General features: G+C 43.6%; 1 protein-coding gene across 1 annotated transcript in view; it reads left to right on the top strand.

The window, feature by feature from the left end:
• TLL2 (tolloid like 2) overlaps positions 1-17,888 on the top strand; it is a 1,863,287-nt gene that overhangs the window by 995,376 nt on the left and 850,023 nt on the right. The window contains exon 6 of the mRNA XM_069240439.1: positions 9,490-9,668. Coding sequence (XP_069096540.1) covers positions 9,490-9,668 — 179 coding nt within the window. The remainder of the gene's footprint in view (positions 1-9,489; positions 9,669-17,888) is intronic.

Genomic DNA, 17,888 nt, shown 5'->3' with positions numbered 1-17,888 from the left:
GAAGGTTGGTAAATCTTCCAAATCTTTCTTTCCGTCATCCACTAGAGGCACCTCTCCTTTACTATGGATTTTTTTGTGAGCATTCAAGATTTAAACACAGCAGTACCATGCAAAATCTAACCTTGATTCTTTTTAAAGATAGGAATGATTATAGTTTTGCTGCAGAACACTGGAGTGCTGGCCTTTGGGGGCATGGCATTTGATGTATGGCATGGTGTCGGGCCTGTACATCAGCAGTGAAAAGGCAGAGCACACCATATCCGCATATATAGAGGCAAACCTGACTTTTGCTGGAGTAGGGCTCCTTGGAGATAGAACACAAGGGGGCACATAGGTAACACTGAACACTCTAAACCGCTCCCAGCCCAGCAGCAACAAACGATTTCAGAATGTTTCACCCAACTAGCTGCACTAATATTAATGTCCTGGCTGTTATGTTCAACAGATTCCCCAATTATCACTAGCTTCCAAAATGTGCTGCTAACATTTGATTTATCCCTGGCATGCCCTTGAGCCTTCCTCTTTCTATTATCCACCTGAACAAAATAGTTCCTTGTTAGGTCTACAACCCTAGCTTTATCCCTATGGATATAATTGGAGTATTGAAAAAGTAGCTGGTGTTTGATTGCCTTACATTGGCGTTCGAGCCAAAATTTAATACGCTGTGGGAGGAGGGTATTCCACTACTGCGAGGAAAGTACGTTTTGGCAATTAACATAACATCACCTTGTACCTCCATCGCCTGTGAGATCTAGCAATTTTTGTCAGGTAGGATCTCCACTGGCACTTCTCCCCCTAACTGTCCCTTCTTCAGTCAATTAGCTTTGGCAACTCACTGCTTTAAAAATCAAGCATACCAAGTGTGGAGGGTGTTAAGGTATGGAGAGGTGCTGTGTAACATCATTTACCATTCTTCAACATCCTCCCCTAAAATGTAAAGATAAGGGATTGTAGAGAGAGTTTTAGGTTGATACAACTTTGTTATCTAGATCAAGTGATCAATAGGTAGCTAGGATAAAACAAGGACTAATTAAGGAACATTTCCTGTAGTGAAGGTTGAAGCTAGCTAGATAGTCAGAGGGTGTACAACCATTAATTATTTTCAGGCCATCGGATATAAGCATTTGGTTCAAAATAAACTACCTTTCCCTTGACTGTATTAAATTTTAGTAGGAGAATCATCCTTGGTTTTGTCCCACCTCTCCAGAGGAGTGGCATCATCTTACCTTATGTTTACATAATTTAGCACCAAGATCAGAAGGGCATTCTTGTCACCAAAATCAAGCACCTAGTTCATGTAGTAACAGGTCTTGTTAGTTGAATCTTTGGCCTTCCCAGGCCAATCCATGCACACAAAGAATGTATTCACGCTACAAGTGCCTTGCTTGCAGTCCCCTTCTTTAGGTAGGATACTAAGACTAAAAGACTATCTTACCCCTCTGGTGACCCCTACTAACTTTGATCTCAAGGTGGCAAAAATACAAATAACTTGTTTTAATGAACAAAACCATACTCCAGACTGCCTGGAGTTAAAGCCATGTCACATGTTCCCAAAAAGGCAGCCAATCAGCATGCCACCACTTGTTAACAAGGCTGGTTAGGCTTCATCTCAGACACTTTACATCACTATAATGTACACAATGTGGTGTACTAAAAGTGGATGATTAAGGGTTTTTTGTATACTTACCAGTGATGCATTGCTCCATCACTGCAGTGCCACACATTTATTTATTAATTAATTTGTTGATGTGTAAATCTGAACTGAAAACCACTGCTCATCTTGATGTCCTGTGCCTTGATTTCCAGTACAAGAGGACTAGCTTTTAAAGATCTAGCAGGAATCCATAAGTGGCTCACTACAGAACCTCTTTCCCTTGAGGTGTTCCAGACCCCTTCTTTGGCCAATATTTAATACAAAAGCTCCTAACGAATGGCTCTCTAGAGAATGTTTAAAGGAAATAATTGCTGTCTGCCTATGTGTGTTATTTACGTGGTAGAGATTGGATAATTTAAGAGTTGTCTCTCTATCATTCTCCTTTCTTCCTGTGTGATCAGCACCAAAATGTCCATACCATTTAAAACTCTTATTCTTCCCAGAAGTGATCAGTGAGGCAATAGGACATTCCACTCCCTCAATAAGTATTTCTTCAATAGCAGGTACCAGCTGATTGGGTACATAGTTTCATGACAGGAATCCAGTCCTTCCTAAATCTTTAAGCTCACTCTGGTTTGAAAGTGGAGTTTTGCTAATGATCTATCCAGACGGGTTCACATTTCTGCCTGGGTTTTAACACATTGGCCCTCATTTTTAGGAGACCCAGGAAATGGGCTGCTACTAGTTCCCCACCCATAGTTACCAATACTGGGGTGCTAAATCCACTGTTATGGAAAATCAGGCCCATTATGATGTGCACCATGTGAGTCCACTAAGAAATGAGGTACTACCTCGGAAATTGATATTCCCAGGTCTAGTTTGCCAGCAATATTTCCCTAATTTTCGCCTGGATTTTAGCTCAATGTTTTTATAATGCTTTCACCAGTGTCACTGTTTGCGTGTTTTGCAGCTTTTTATTTCTCCTCTGTTCGAGCAAACACGAATCTTATGTAAAAGTATCTAACATGATTTCGAACAGTGACCTTCATTTGAACCTTTTACGTTGCTTTAGCAGACACCTTATACTATCATAAGGTGTTGCAAAATTATCGTGACATGAGTCTACATTTTTGCATTCTCTAACAACAGCAAACTAGATAGCTGAAAAGTTGAATTAAGGTTTAATTTTTTTTGCAGTATGTGTTAGACTTGACTTTGTATGATTAATCAATATAAATAATTTCTAAAGAATGAGCATGTAGAAAAGCATACAATGCGTGAACAATCTAAAGTTCTAAACAGTTTTAGGGCACAACGCAGTAGCTGCCTTCTTAAAGGTATGGTTGATCCACTCCTATTTTCTTTGGTTTGCATTTTCAATCTATGATTCAATGTTTTAAATATGTTTTACTATTGAACTTCATTCTGTTGTAGAAAATGATATTTCTTTTTGACATCAGTTATGCATACATGCTTTCGTGCCAGGTATTTGCAACTATGTCTCCAATATTGACATCATGAGTATGAGACCCGGACATGCTGCCTAGATGTATGTCACATTGAATGAACATGTACAAGACCTTGATGCCTTTTCCACACAATATTCCACATAAGTCCCATGCTTTTAGGAACTTAAACCGTTTGCCGTGCTCAGGATTGATTTACTTTTCACTTTAGAAGCAAACAAAGTAGAAAGCAAAGAGATAACACAGCTGCGTTAGGTGGTCTGTTTTTATAGTACATTTTCTCAATTTTGCAAAAAGAACTGTTCTACCTTTTAAACAAAGGTCATCAAGAAAATCGTCAACGCACAACTGACTCGCCACCTCGAAAACAACGACATCCTGGACCCCTCCCAGTCTGGCTTCCGACAAAATCACAGCACTGAGACCGCGCTCCTCACCGCCACAGACGACATCAGACGCCAAATGGACAACGGCAAAACATCAGCCCTCATCCTCCTGGACCTATCAGCCACCTTCGACACAGTATGCCATCACACTCTGAGAACCTGCCTCTTCGAAGCCGGAATACAAGAGAAAGCCCTTGAGTGGACTACATCCTTCCTCTCCGACAGAACCCAGAGAGTCCGCCTCCCTCCCTTCCGCTCCAAAGCCACCAAAATCATCTGCGGCGTACCCCAGGGCTCATACCTCAGCCCAACATTATTCAACATCTAAATGGCACCCCTCGCTCAAGTAGCCCGCCAATACAACCTCAACATCATCTCCTACGCCGACGACACCCATCTCATCCTCTCCCTCACCAAGGACCCGCCCACTGCCAAGTCCAACCTCCACGAGGGAATGCAGGCCGTTGCCGAATGGATGAGAAACAACCGCCTGAATCTGAACTCGGACAAGACGGAGGTCCTCATCCCCGGACCCAACCCCTCCGCCTGGGATGACTCCTGGTGGCCAACATCTCTAGGAACCCCACCAACACCGACCGACCACGCACGCAATCTGGGCTTCATCCTCGACTCCTCCCTCTCCATGTCAAAACAGGTCAACGCAGTCTCCTCCTCCTGCTACAACACTCTCCGCATGCTCCGCAGGATCTACAAGTGGATCCCAACAGACACAAGAAAAACAGTGACACAGGCCCTCGTCAGCAGCAGGCTAGACTACTGCAATGCACTCTACACAGGCATCCCGACAAAACACCTGCGGCGCCTCCAACGCATCCAAAACGCCTCCACACGACTGATCCAGGCAGACCATAAGGAGTCCACATGTGGTTCAGCCAGATTATTCAAAGATAACGTAAAAGTTGAAGAACTGGGAGTTGAGTGAACTGCCTGCCAGTGTTTCTAGGCCAGCTGTGATGCAGAGGTCATTTGAATGAACTGACAGTTTTTAATCTTGGAGTTACCAGCTTAGTGTTGTCTAGAATGGTAAGACCCATCTTATCAGCCAAACATGTTGGCATGCACCACACGATGACAGACTGTTGATATGTAGCACATTGTTTATTTTGATTAGGAAACGGAATCAATAGGAGGGATGTTTGAGGAATTTTCTTGCATATTGTTTTTACAAAATGAGCTTCTCAACCAGCTCTGAGATTCATATTCTTCATGTCAAGTACTTTACTTAATTTGAACATGTTTCTATTGAAAGTTTGCATATTGGACTATGTTTAATCAAGTTTCAGGCTGTGCTGCCGTCCATTTTAAAAGAGTAAAATCATAGTCATCTATAAAGCAATAATTATTTGCAGTACTCAACAACTGGACAAAGGTCTGTAATTTAAAAAAATACAGGATGGAGCAGGGGAAGGTATATTTTGTACACCGTATATTGTTAGTCACCTCATCTTCACATATATCTCATAATGAAGTGAAGCGCTCTGCTCATGGCCTATTTTCAACTAATGATATTCTTTGATATAATGGATCACCATTAATTGTAGAATTGGGCTTATCATCTGGTTGATTGGGGTATCTACATAAGCGTTTCTATAACATTTACAATGGAGGGAAAACTTAAGGAACTAATGTTAGTATAATTCAAGGTGGACAAAGGCTTCTCCTGTAGTTGGTATGTTAATTATCAATGCTCAAGCACATCTGCAAATTGTTAGCTCTGGTGTGAACAGTATTAAGGGCCCAACACTAGTATTTACAGATGATGTTTTTACTGTGGTGGCACAAAAATACCAACTCTTACCTAAGTGTTACAGGCTGTAGAGGCATAACATGGAAGGAGTAATGTTAACAAAACAAAATCTAATTTGACGGGGAAGGGCAGTGGTATATAATATGTAAAATATGGGGTGGTGATAAGCATTTAAAAGATTTGTTTCTTTTTTATGTAAGATGTATTAATGAAAGCTGAAGAGCTAAGCACATTTGTGCCAGGAAACAGTGGTGTGTCTTGATTCATTCTTCAGGAGACATTTCAGAGACTGCTTTATGAGGACAGCCTATTAGTTTATCAGGGAATCACAAGGGGTTCACGTCAAAGGGTGAAGATTTTGAAGATGTATAGGAAAACAATAAGATCTCATCCCTGTCCCTGGATGCAGTGGCTTTTTGCATATTAATGACAACCGAAATGCAAAACACAGTAACATTTCAGTAGCTGTCCAAATGTGGCCTCAAACATTTTGTTTTTGTTTTCCCGTGGTCGAATCCAAATGAGTTTTTTAATGCAATAGCTCTGCATTTTCCCCTGGGCACAAAGAGACATTTTATCCAGTTGAAGCGTAAACCTGTGTTTCCTTTAGTTACTCAGTTTGGGCCAACTGCTTGGGCAGGGATTGATGTAGTCCCTGACGGACTTTAGTGTCCCCCCATGGACTTGTCTCTACCCAACTAAATCACACACATTAGGATGAAGCCGTGAACATTCTCAATAATATTGGCAGACGAGGGCTAAACTTTAATATTTACTCAAAGAATTTAAGTACAGAAATACATAAACTGTACTATCAATCAATTAAGAATATAGGCATCTAAATTATAAAGTACGAAAAGAATTTAGCAACGTTCTTCTGAAAATCCAGCGTAGATTTACATACTACGAAAGGGAAAAAGGGTGCTCCAGTCTGAGAAAAAACAGGTCCTTTAATAGGACATTAGAGAAAGAATTTCATACATTCACTCCACAAATACATGGTTCATAAGATATTAACTAATAGAGAACAAGCAAGAACAAACATTTTATTATTACAGAGTACATTCAGGGATTTTCTCACAATTCTACATTAGACTTGGGCATTCCCGAAGTCTATTCAAGTGACTTGATTTGTTACATAGTACGTCATTCGGTCTGGGACAGTTAGGTTGTCCTTGATTAGGTACATTGCATTCAATGTGACTAAGTAAGTCTCAGTCTTTTCTATGTAAAGCCCACAGTTCTTTATTCCAACGGAAAACAACAGCAACAGTAATCGCATAATATATTAGGATGTCACATCCAAAATGGAAGAAAGCACTAAAGTGACTTAAATTAGCATGAGCTTGATCTCTTCTGTATAAAATAATACAATTTAAGAAAAACACATCCCACATATCTTACAAAGCTATCCCTTTAGTTGATTGTGCTATTATTTCCTAATGTAATTTTTGAACTACAAATATCTTGCCCTCTGTTTATCTGAGTGAGCTTTGGAAATAATGTGCACCCTGGCTGAAAATCCAGGTGTAAGCTGGCTTTGCTAAATTTAAGTACTGTTTCCAGCATGTACATTCAAGTCATGTGATCTTGACATAGTATGGTTTGAAACTTGTTTAAAGCTTTGAGTCATATTTTCACACAATTGCCGATCATCCTCTGTGTCCTTTAATGGAATGTTGCCCATTGTTTTACAGATAAGTAGCTCTTGCAAAAGCAAGGGTGAACCACCTTGGTCCATGCATCTATTTCTTGCTTTGCTGTTTTGGTATAAGTTCAGAGGACTAGGTTGACTCCAGTTTCGTTAGCAAGCACGTTTCCGAGATATGTCTTAGGGGGTAAGTATATGAAGTGTTCAGGTAGCAATGGGCAGCCATGTAATGCGTGCAGCAGCCCAATTAATACTGTGCTGTTGGAAGGAGACAGAATTACTTGCGTTAAACACTGCACTCAGAAAACAGGGGGGAGGGTGCTAAAACACGTTTTACCCATTGATTTTTCCATAGGGATTCTGAACAGCGATAGCGCCTAAACTACTGGATGGAGTTACACCAACTTTGGCTGAAAGTTAGCTCTTTGTCCAGAAAGAGCTCTTTTTGTTATTTGGTGTAAATCTGTTTGTTAGTTTTTGAGAAATTAAAGGAAATACAAATTTGTACATATAGGAACGCTGCCCCATCGCAAATCCAACAGGAAGCGTTGCTGCTCCGCCCAACAGAAGGAGGCAATGTGATTGGCTGGTTGCAACCTGTGGAGAAAGTTGCAGCCGCCATCTTATCAACTGGTGCACGGCCCCGGGGGATGGAAATAGGGGCTGTAAATAATAAAAGGGATCAGGGTAGATGTACTCTGATCCCGTGAGATTCACCAATGAGTGTCTGATGGACCCTTATCAGTTTCAAATAGTTCAAAACTCTTTTTTTCCACGATTGTGGAGTCGCGACTACGTCACGTCCCCCTGCACCCATCCCCACTTTGTCTGGCACAACAGAATCACGAACCTTGGTGAAAATACAAAATGTACATTCATACACATGCACTCACTGACAGACCCACAAAAACATAGAAATTTACTGAAAAAAACAAAGGTTACAAGGCCTAACTTTAACGTCCATGTAACCTTTGTGTTTTTTAGTGTGTGTGTGTGTGTGTATATATATATATGAGTTTCCATAGGGAATGTATTTTTTTGGCTTGGTAGTAACTTTGGTACCTTTTGACGAATCTTCATGAAACATTTCACAAGTAAAGTTAATCCACCTCAACTTCTTATCAGATACTTTCGGGGTGATCCGTCAAGCAGGTGCTGAGAAAAAGGGGAGGTTGCAAAAAAAATTATTTTACTATCTTAAAGATTTTTTAGCCTATTTTTTTCTACCATATCAATCCTAAAGCCAACATTTCTAGTTCCGCAAGACCGAGCACTGTGATTTGCTGGCTGCAATATGAAGAGAAATGTTGCAGCTGTCATTGTAGCACTCAATTACTTGGTCCCTGTGTCCTCAACATTAAAACAACATAAATGTGGGCAGGGTAAGTGTCCTGACCCCCCTAGTCTTATGGGTGTGTGCTAAGGGGGCCCTCTGGGTGCAAAGTGTGTGTTTTCCAGTTGCCACAGACTCAAGGTGCTCTTGGGGTGTTCAGCGTACTCCCCCTTACCTAAAAAAAAAAAAAGGTGAAACTGTCCTTTGCTTTTGTGTGACTGGGGGGGTGTTGGCAAGCAATGGGGTTTTTACGTCTGATGTGCACAGCTTAAAGCCATGCGCTGCAGTGGTTGATCACTCGCCAGGGTTGGGCACCCACAATGCCACTCACGACCAACGGCTGTTTGCAGTGAGGGTCTGGGTGCCTGCTGGGTTGTCCACAGTATCTGTTCTCAGGCCAGGCCCTTTGTCCAACCTCCCCACCATATGGCCATCACTGATGACATCATCCAAAAAGTGTGGCAGTTAACTATACACACATCACACTGAAAGGTATTTAGTTAGCTACACATAGAGCTAATGTTCTGTACCTTACATATTGCTAATAGTGGAGACTTTTGTAACATGCTTTTGTAACCTGTTTTGCCTCCTTGGCTCATATATGCTGTACATATAGCTCACTAATTACCTTGCGGTGCTCTAGATGTAGCTCACTAAATACGTTTCAGAGTAGTAAACTGTCACATTCATTGAATGATTCATTGGAAATGTAATGAGTGATACAGTATGTGAGGTTAAAACCAGTGCATGGTGGGAGCACAACATATAGGGCCTGATTACAACTTTGGAGGAGGTGTTAATCCGTCCCAAAAGTGACGGTAAAGTGACGGATATACCACCAGCCGTATTACGAGTCCATTATATCCTATGGAACTCGGAATACGGCTGGCGGTATATCCGTCACATTTGGGACGGATTAACAGCTCCTCCAAAGTTGTAATCAGGCCCATAGTGTATAATTGGCTCAGTGATCTATACCTGTTGAATTTCAGAGTTTTTGTATAAAATTGCAGTTGTACAGCCATTTTCACCTAACTATGACCTACCTTTACCCTTTGGAATTTTCATTGAGTATATCTATCACTACAGGTTTTGTTTTAACATAAAATAAGACGATATTAACTGTAACAGACCAGACTGTAACATTTGTTTTTTTTGTAAGTGAACATATATTAAATATGTCTGGATGAGCACATTAGTATTGCTGATGCAGGTTATTTGAAACTGTGTATTTTTATATTTAGTTCATGTCTACTAAAATATGATAGTGCTATTGCCTTTTTTTTTTTAGCTGCTGCTCATTTGTTGGCCGTCGTGGTGGAGGTCCTCAAGCCATATCAATTGGCAAAAATTGTGATAAGTTTGGAATTGTAGTCCATGAGTTGGGCCATGTGGTGGGATTTTGGCATGAACATACACGCCCAGATCGAGATGAGCATGTCACGATAGTAAGAGAAAATATACAACAAGGTAAGCTTTTTACACAATGCTGCATAAATATATCTTGTGCCAGTACAGAAGGAATTCACAAAGTATTAGAGCAGGTGTTTGCCAAATCATGTTTTTGTTTCTACTGTAAAGTGCAGAATGTGGTGTCAAGAGCGTGCAGTGCATTTTGAAAAGTCCGGAGTAAAACATTTCATGAAAATTCTGATACCTGAATTTACATAATATTCTAGGGTAAGCAATTTTGGAAAGTAACTTTGAAAAGAATCATCTGAGATATATATATATTTTATGCATAAAAATAGGGGCCTCAAAATCTTCTTAGGAACCTATTGCTGCCACTACTAAAAACAACTGCTGCCCGACCCCGAATCCACTATACACCTTTTGCTCTCACCCCCTACTCTTTCCTGCCTTTATATCTTATTCTTGCAGGTGTGTTTTAATCCTGGTTTTCTCTCATACTCACTTTTCTTTTTTCTTCCAACCTTTTTCGTTCTCTCTCTCTTTGTATGGGTGGATGATGAAAATACATGAGTGCTGATAACCACCACCTGCACAGATTAAGAGCTGCTGGGTGCTTTAATAATCCAGTGGGTGAATATGTCAAGTCTGTTGTGCTTGTAATGATGAGAGCGAATCTAATTTTTTATCCTTTGGAGCCGAAACGGCATTGGCCAGCACTGCTTCCGACTTCATTCGGGCCTAGCCACTCCAGGTTGGATTCTGACCCTTTTTAATCTGGGTATGAATGTGAAAAAGGGTTGAAGGGGTCGCTGGACCCTTTTTGGACCCTTATGAATACCAGCAAGGAGACCCAACCATGGGCTGGGCTCAGGAATTGGGCGAGGCCAGTGGTCTTGATACCTCCCCAGACACTGGCATGCTGTTTCCTCCAACCGTGGCTACGGCAGAGGGAGCTTCTTACTCCATGAGGGTCAGTAGAGCAGCTGAGGTCCTTGGCCTTGAACTGCCTACTGTTGTGGTCAGGACTAATCTCCTGTTAGAGGTGCTTTAGCCCAGAGCGCCTGCTTCAGAGCCTCTTTTTCCATATAGTGAAGCCCTCACTGATGTACTTCTGGGTACCTAGTCCAAACCCAGCACAGGGGCTCCTATGAATAGGGCAATCCTTCGCCGCCATCGGCCTGCTCCGAATGACTCTGAATTCCTGACCTAACCCCCCACGCCTGAAAGGACATGTCCATGGGGGTCTGCTGGACATCCCCTAAAAAAACAGAAGTTCTCAACCAGGCATGGCATAGTAATGCCACTATCAACACAACCGATGTACCTAGAGAGTCAGTCGTGTCCAGCCCACATTGTATGGTGAACTTGGCTGCGTCTCTCCCGTCGGCAACAGCCTGGAATATGATCGGACGGCCTCCTCCAGGCTATTCAGGCTATGATTTTGATGTTTCAACCTCTATCCTGGGTTTTGGTGAGAATGACTCTGAGGCTGCTGGGCCTCATGCCCTCCTGCATCGTGCTAGTGGCACATGCCAGATGGCATATGCGGGCTCTGCCGTGGGACCTGAAGTTCCAGTGGGCGCAGCATCAGCGGAATCTTTCCGACATGGTCCAGATCTCAGAAGGGACTGCGAAAGATCTGCAATGGTGGCTTTCGAATCAGGTTTGGGTAAAAGGCAGATCCTTCTCCCTTCTCCACCCAGAATTTACAATTTTGACAGACAAGTCACTTCTAGGCTGTGGCGGCCACATGGGAGACTAGGAGATCAGAGTCCTCTGGTCTCTGGCGGAGTTGGAACTTCACATCAACCTGTTGGAGCTCCGGGTGATCAGACTTGCGTTGAAATCATTCCTTCCCTCTGTCAAGGGGAAAGTGGTGCAGATGTTCACAGACAACACCACCGCCATGTGGTACTGCAACAAACAGGGCATTGTGGGATCCTAGACCCTTTGTCTAGTGGTGCTGCGCCTCTGGACGTGACCGGCACATCAGGGCATTTCTCTGGTGGTTCAACATCTGGCAGGCTCTCTGAATGCCAGAGCAGACGAACTCAGCCGTCGATGCATAGTCAATCACGAATGGCGACTACATCCGGCGCAAGGCCTTCCTCAACAGTCGGGAGAGTCTTGATTAGATCTGTTCGCCTCCGCAGAGAACGCGCAATGTCGGCAGTTTTGCGCATTGGTTTTTCCAATGTGGTTCTCACTCTGCGACACTTTTCGTCTCTATTGGAGCTCAGGAGTAGGAGGCTGGCCTGCTTTGTGGTGGGTACCTATGGTAGTTACACCTTATACCAGGTATCCCTTATTAGTGTAGAGTATTCAGTGTCTAGAAGCCAGGCTCTAAAGGTGACTGTGGGTGAGCAGCCAAGGCTTATTTAGGAGACATGCAAAGCTCATGCAATACCACTGTAGTCACACAGTACTTACACACATGAAAGAAAGCACTCAGTGTTACACAAATAAAGGTACTTTATTTTGTTGACAAAAATACCATAGAGGCTAAACTCCCGTAGGAGGTAAGTAATACACAAATTATACACTTGTATGCAGAAACAGGCATAAAAAAACAGTTAGAAAACAGTGCAATTAGCAAAAACACAATAAGGAGAAATAGCCCTAGGGGGAGCACAAACCATATACTAAAAAAAGGGGAATGCGAGGGTCAGTCCCCCACCTAGTTAAGTGGAGTGTGTAGAGGGGAGCTGGGAGTACTAGGAAAGCCCAAAGGTAAGTACAACACCCACCAGCGACGAGGAAAGCAGGAGTAAATCACTGTAAATTCCCCAGAACACCCACTTGGAAAGAAAGAAGAATTATGCAAAGCCAAAAAGAGACTGCAAGACACCAACAGTGGATTCCTGGACAAGAGGACCTGTGGAAGAAGAGGACCACATCCCACAAGCAAGCAGAGTCCACGGAGTCAGTACTGCACCCAGGAAGACAAAGTTGAGTTCCTGGAGGATGCAGGTGATGTCCCATGCCGGAAGGAGGATTGCAGTCAGGTTTGCGTCTTCAGATTCCACCAAGCCTTGACACACGCAAAACTTGTGGTTACCGGAAATTGGAGCGGCCCGGGACCAGGAAGGACCAGGTGGACTCTGCCCAGGAGGGAGAGTCAGAGGGGGCCCTCAGTAACACAATGAGCCCACAGACGCACAGGCAGCACCCACAGGAGTTCCACAGGACAGGGACACGAAAGTTGAACAAGGAGCCCATGCAGCACTACAAAAAGTGATCCCATGCAGCCGGGGAACTGTGCGTTGCAGGATGGAGTGCTGGAGGTTTAAGATGCCTGAAGATCCCTTGGGAAAGATGCCAACAAGCCTTGGCAGCTGCAAATGATGCTGTGCATGGGGGTACTGTCCAGTGTGAGCAGGCAAGGGTTTACCTTCACTCAAGTTGGACAGCTGGAAGAGAGAACCGTCAGGACCACTTCAGTCCACCACCTGTGATGCAGGATCCACGCAGTTCAGCAGGAGAGGGAATCCACACAGCTGGTCTTCGTTGCAGTTGGTGCCTGCGGATGCAGGAGAGTGACTCCTTCACTCCAAGGGAGATTCCTTCTTCCTTCTGGTGCAGGCTGAAGGTGGACTGTCATCAGAGGATGCACGACTGGGGAAATGTTGCAGTTGCTGGAAGGAGCCGTGGATACAATGTTGCAAGAAGTATCTTGAATCTTTTTTGCAGCTCGTCGGGTCCTGTAGCGTCCAGATGCAGTTTCTTCAGTCAGAAGTCGAAGGGTACAGAGGAATCCTGCTGGAGTCTTGCAACCTGAATCATTTGTTCTGCCTTCCTTGGCTTGACCTGCTCAAGCAACAGGAGGGCAGAAACCTGTCTGTGAGGTGGCAGCAGCTTGAGCTGCTTGGAAAACCTCAGAAGGCTGAAATGACAATACTGGAGGTCCTCTAAGGAGCTCCCAGAGTGTGTGGAATCATACAACTAATGATTGCAAACACCTTGGGGTATGATTCCAACATGTTTGATAACAAACATGCCTATGTTTGGAGATAGCATTTTCTAGCTGGACATAGGTATTGACCTATGTCCAGTACACCTGGAAAAGAAATGTTGCCCCAGCACTCACAAAGTCTGGGAAAATGGACCTGGAGTTCGTTGGGGCACCTCTGCTAGTGCAGGGGAGTCCTCACACACAGGTACGTTGCACCCTGCCCTGTGGGCTAGAAGGCCTGCCATAGGGGTGACTTGTAAGTGACCTGTTGCAGGGAAAAGTGGCAGTGAAAGGGTGGTTGTACCTTTTCACGCAGGCTGCACTGGTAGTCCTGCAGAACCCTTTGCTTGGGCTCTCTATGGGTGGCAAAATATATGCTGCAGCCCATAGGGATCCCCTGGAACCCCAATGCCCTGGGTACCTAGGCACCATATACTAGGGACTTATAGTGGGGCAGCAGTCTTTTTTGGGAGAGAGATCATAATCACTGGGGTCCTGGTTAGCAGGATCCCAGTGAACACAGTCAAACACACTGACATCAGAAAAAGGGGGTAACCATACCAAGAAAAAGGGCACTCTCTACAGGCCTCCTGTACGCCTTTCCGCCAATATCACTTCTTCCCAGAGTTCTAAAGGAGATCAAGAATAACCAGGCCCAAGTCATTCTTGTGGCTCCGGACTGGGCATGAAGAGTATAGTCTCCAGAGCTATAGAACATGGCCACAGATCCTCTGATCAGACTGCCCCTTTGGTCAGATCTTCTGTCACAGCAGCAGGGGACGATTCTTCACCTGAACCTGTCCAGTCTCTGCCTTCTTGCGTGGAAATTGAGCGGCAGCAGTTGACGACTTTTGACATTCCGGCCAAAGTCTGCAATGATATCTTGGCAACCAGGCGTCCCTCCACCGAAACAGTATACACCTGTTATTGGCATAAATTTGTGGGATGGTATGACAAGTCTGTTTGACCCCCTTTCTGCATCACTTTCTGAGGTTCTTTTGTTCATTCTTTCCTTAGCCCTTCAGGGTTCTGCTTTGGGCACTTTTAAAGGCTACTTATCGGCTCTCTCAGCTTTTGTTACACTGCCAGATCAACCTTCTCTTTTCAAATCCCTTGTTGTGGGGAGATTCCTTGAAGGTTTTACTCAATTGTATCTTCCCACCCCATTTATTATGCCTCCGTGGGACCTTAGTCTTGTCCTCACTTACTTGATGTGTGATATATTTGAGCTGTTACACAATTGTCCTCTGCGGCGCCTAACCCCCAAGGCTGTCTTTCTGGTGCTATCACCTTTGCTTGCAGAGTGAGTGAGATCCAGGCTCTTTTTTTGAAGCCTCCATTTTTGACAGTCCATCCTGACAAAGTAGTACTATGCATGAGGGCCTCCTTCCTTCCCAAGGTTGTCACACCTTTTCACTTGGATGATCAACTCTTTGTTGGGTATGTGGGTGCGATGAAAGAAAAGGTGGTGCAGAAGCGTACCATCTCATGATGGATGCTTCTCTGCATCAAAATGTGCTACACTTTGGCAAAGAAGCAATCTCCAGAGGGTTTGCATGCTCACTCAACCAGAGCAACTGCTGCCACAGTGTTAGCATGCAGAGACCCTGAACTGGACATCTGTCAGGCAGCAACGTGGGCGTCCTTGCACACATTTACTAAACATTACTGCCTGGACAGTCAGGTCCGCAGAGACGGCTACTTTGCTTGTTCGGTCCTACTGGCCTTTTTAATATGATTTTTGTTTGCAGCCCTCCTCTTAGGATGGTATTAGTTGGGTGTCTATTCTAAGGTAAGGAATCTGCAACTAGAAGTCTCTATCAGATGAACAAGTTACTTAGCTTCGGTAACAAATTATCTGGTAGAGACATATTCTAGTTACAGATTCTTTACCGACCCACCCATTCTCCCCGCCTGCGAACTGATTTGTAGGGACAGGGATTCCCCTTTTAGAGCCTTACCTTTGGCTCACCACTTCAGTGTTCTTCATGGCTCTGCGCTTTGGCGTGGAAAGTCGTGAAAAGAAACTGACGTCACTGCACCGAAGCAGAGCCTATATTCGACCCCGACATCATCACGGCGACCACAACGCTAATGACAAACGCAGAGTCAACTGATGCCACCTAATGGCACGCAAGGGTACTGCACGAAGAAAAGTCTCTGGATCCAGTTTGATGCCTGGGGGAAATTTTAAGGTAAGGAATCTGCAAATAAAATATGTCTCTAACAGATAATTTGTTACTGAAGGTAAGTAACTTGTTCTTATAGCCATGATTCTTAACAGTGGCTAGCCATCAGAAACTTCCATACCACAGTTGTGGTCTAATGGACATGTTTCAAATTGTGGAACCAAGAGACCTGGTTTTAATGCCAGCCTTCATATTTGGTCACATTGTATGCTCTGGGCTAATCACTTATTGATTTTGTTTTTTTCCCAAGTTGAGGAGTAATTGGAATGAGCCTAGAAGCAGCTACTAAGTGAGTGATTTAAATCAACCGCACAACTGGAACCCAACACATATTGGGAAGTATCCTATGGAAAAGTGCCCAGTCGCACAGTCTGTTCACTAAAATGGGCTATTGATGGAATGTTAGGACACTTGGAGCAAGCAAAACTGTTTTAATCTCAGTTCTCTTACTTTACCAAACTATTTTTCCTCAGTCAAATAATACTCACCCTCTCCCTCTGTTCCTATTTTCTGCTAATTCAGAGGACTCCGATAAAAAGCTTAGTGGAAGAAATGAGTAGCAAGGATGGTTTTAGGAGCAGTTCCTTCGCAAAACTTTTTCATGACTAGGTATGTATAATTGAAAGACAATGATTATCTGATCTGGCAGAATAGATGATTATGTAGTCTTGGGTTCTGTCTTCACTCTTAAACTAGGCTTACAATAAAGATGTCTGAAAATGTCAAACATCAAAGACATCTGAGTGGTGGAAAATATATTCCCAAGATTCCTGAAGTCAAACAGTTGCTACCACTTATACAAAGATGTGGCGGCAGCCGTTTTAGGACATTTGACTCAGCCCGCTGTCCTAGAAAAAGAATTAAAAAGCATATAGACAGTATGGTAAGGATACTCTAGCCCCCTAGTCCTGGTACAACCAGAGGGCCACTCATGTGGCCAAAAACATATTTTTCTTAATATACCATGGATCCTCTGAGGACCTGCGGTCCTGAAAAAAAAAACAACAGTGCGTCCCTTATTGGGGGCTGGTAGGGGTGGTTCAAGGCAACTGCAGCCCCACCAGCTCCCATGCTTGCATCCATTGCAGGTGCATCAGGAGCTGGTATTGCTCCAACCCCATAGTAGCATTTTCCTTTGCTCCTGCGAGGTGGAAGCAATTAAGTCTACTTCTCTGACCAAGAGCGCGGGCAAGAAAATGTTTTGTTCTCCTACCAGGCAGGAAGAGCTTTGTGCTTCCACCTGGTTAGAGAACAGTAGCACTTAACTGCACCAGGGCAGGGAAATAGACAGTGTCCTGGGGATGGGACCCCCAGGGCGCTGACACTGAGCCAACACCCAGGGCCATTGTACTGTTCAGAGAGAGGAGCTGTGCACCACTCTCCCCTATATTTAAATTATTGGCACTGGGGGATGGAGTCCCTGGTGTTTCCCCCTAATACTTATGCTGCACTTCCTCTCTGGGCACTGTCCCACACCACACCATAGGGGGGAAATTCTTGGATCCTCCCCAAATTAGTGGCAAATTTCTTTAAAAAAAAAAAAAAAGGCCCCATGAAAGGCTTAGAGGGTCAGTGTATCCCTACTGTGCCCCCTTATACCTATTTTTGCCCTTTTTCTTTTTTTTTAGTGAATCACAAGTCCTAATATGGCTGCCACCACTTTCTGGTTGATGTGGTGGCAGCCAATCATGTCTCAGGATCAGATCTCTTGGCTCCATGAATCTTCTGCGGTGTGATATATAAAATTTTGTTGGACCTTAATTTTTCCAAAACTGCTGAACAAATTTACACCAAAACAAAAAAAACACCAAAAGGACTAAAAGCTAATCTTCTGTCAAAAATTGTGTAAATCTTTTTTTGTGGTTTGGGCTGTAGCTGTGTCTCAAGTTTTTATGGAAAAATGAATTGGGAAAACGTGTTTTGGGACACCCTAATTTTTCTTGTCCCCCACTTGATGGGTCACCCCAAAACTTTTCATGCGCAAAGTAGTCAAATAGTAACACTTTTTTGGAAAGTTATGTGGGGATTCGTCAAATGGTGCCAAAGTTGTTATGAACACAAAAAAGCATTTACTTTGCCAGTAGGTAGTTGTAGTTTGGACCTTTTTTCCACAGGAAAAGCCTTTTTTTTTTTTTT

This window comes from Pleurodeles waltl, chromosome 6 (assembly GCF_031143425.1).
Source record: "Pleurodeles waltl isolate 20211129_DDA chromosome 6, aPleWal1.hap1.20221129, whole genome shotgun sequence".
In the NCBI taxonomy this organism is placed as follows: Eukaryota; Metazoa; Chordata; class Amphibia; order Caudata; family Salamandridae; genus Pleurodeles; species Pleurodeles waltl.
This window is presented reverse-complemented; position numbering and strand designations above follow the sequence as displayed.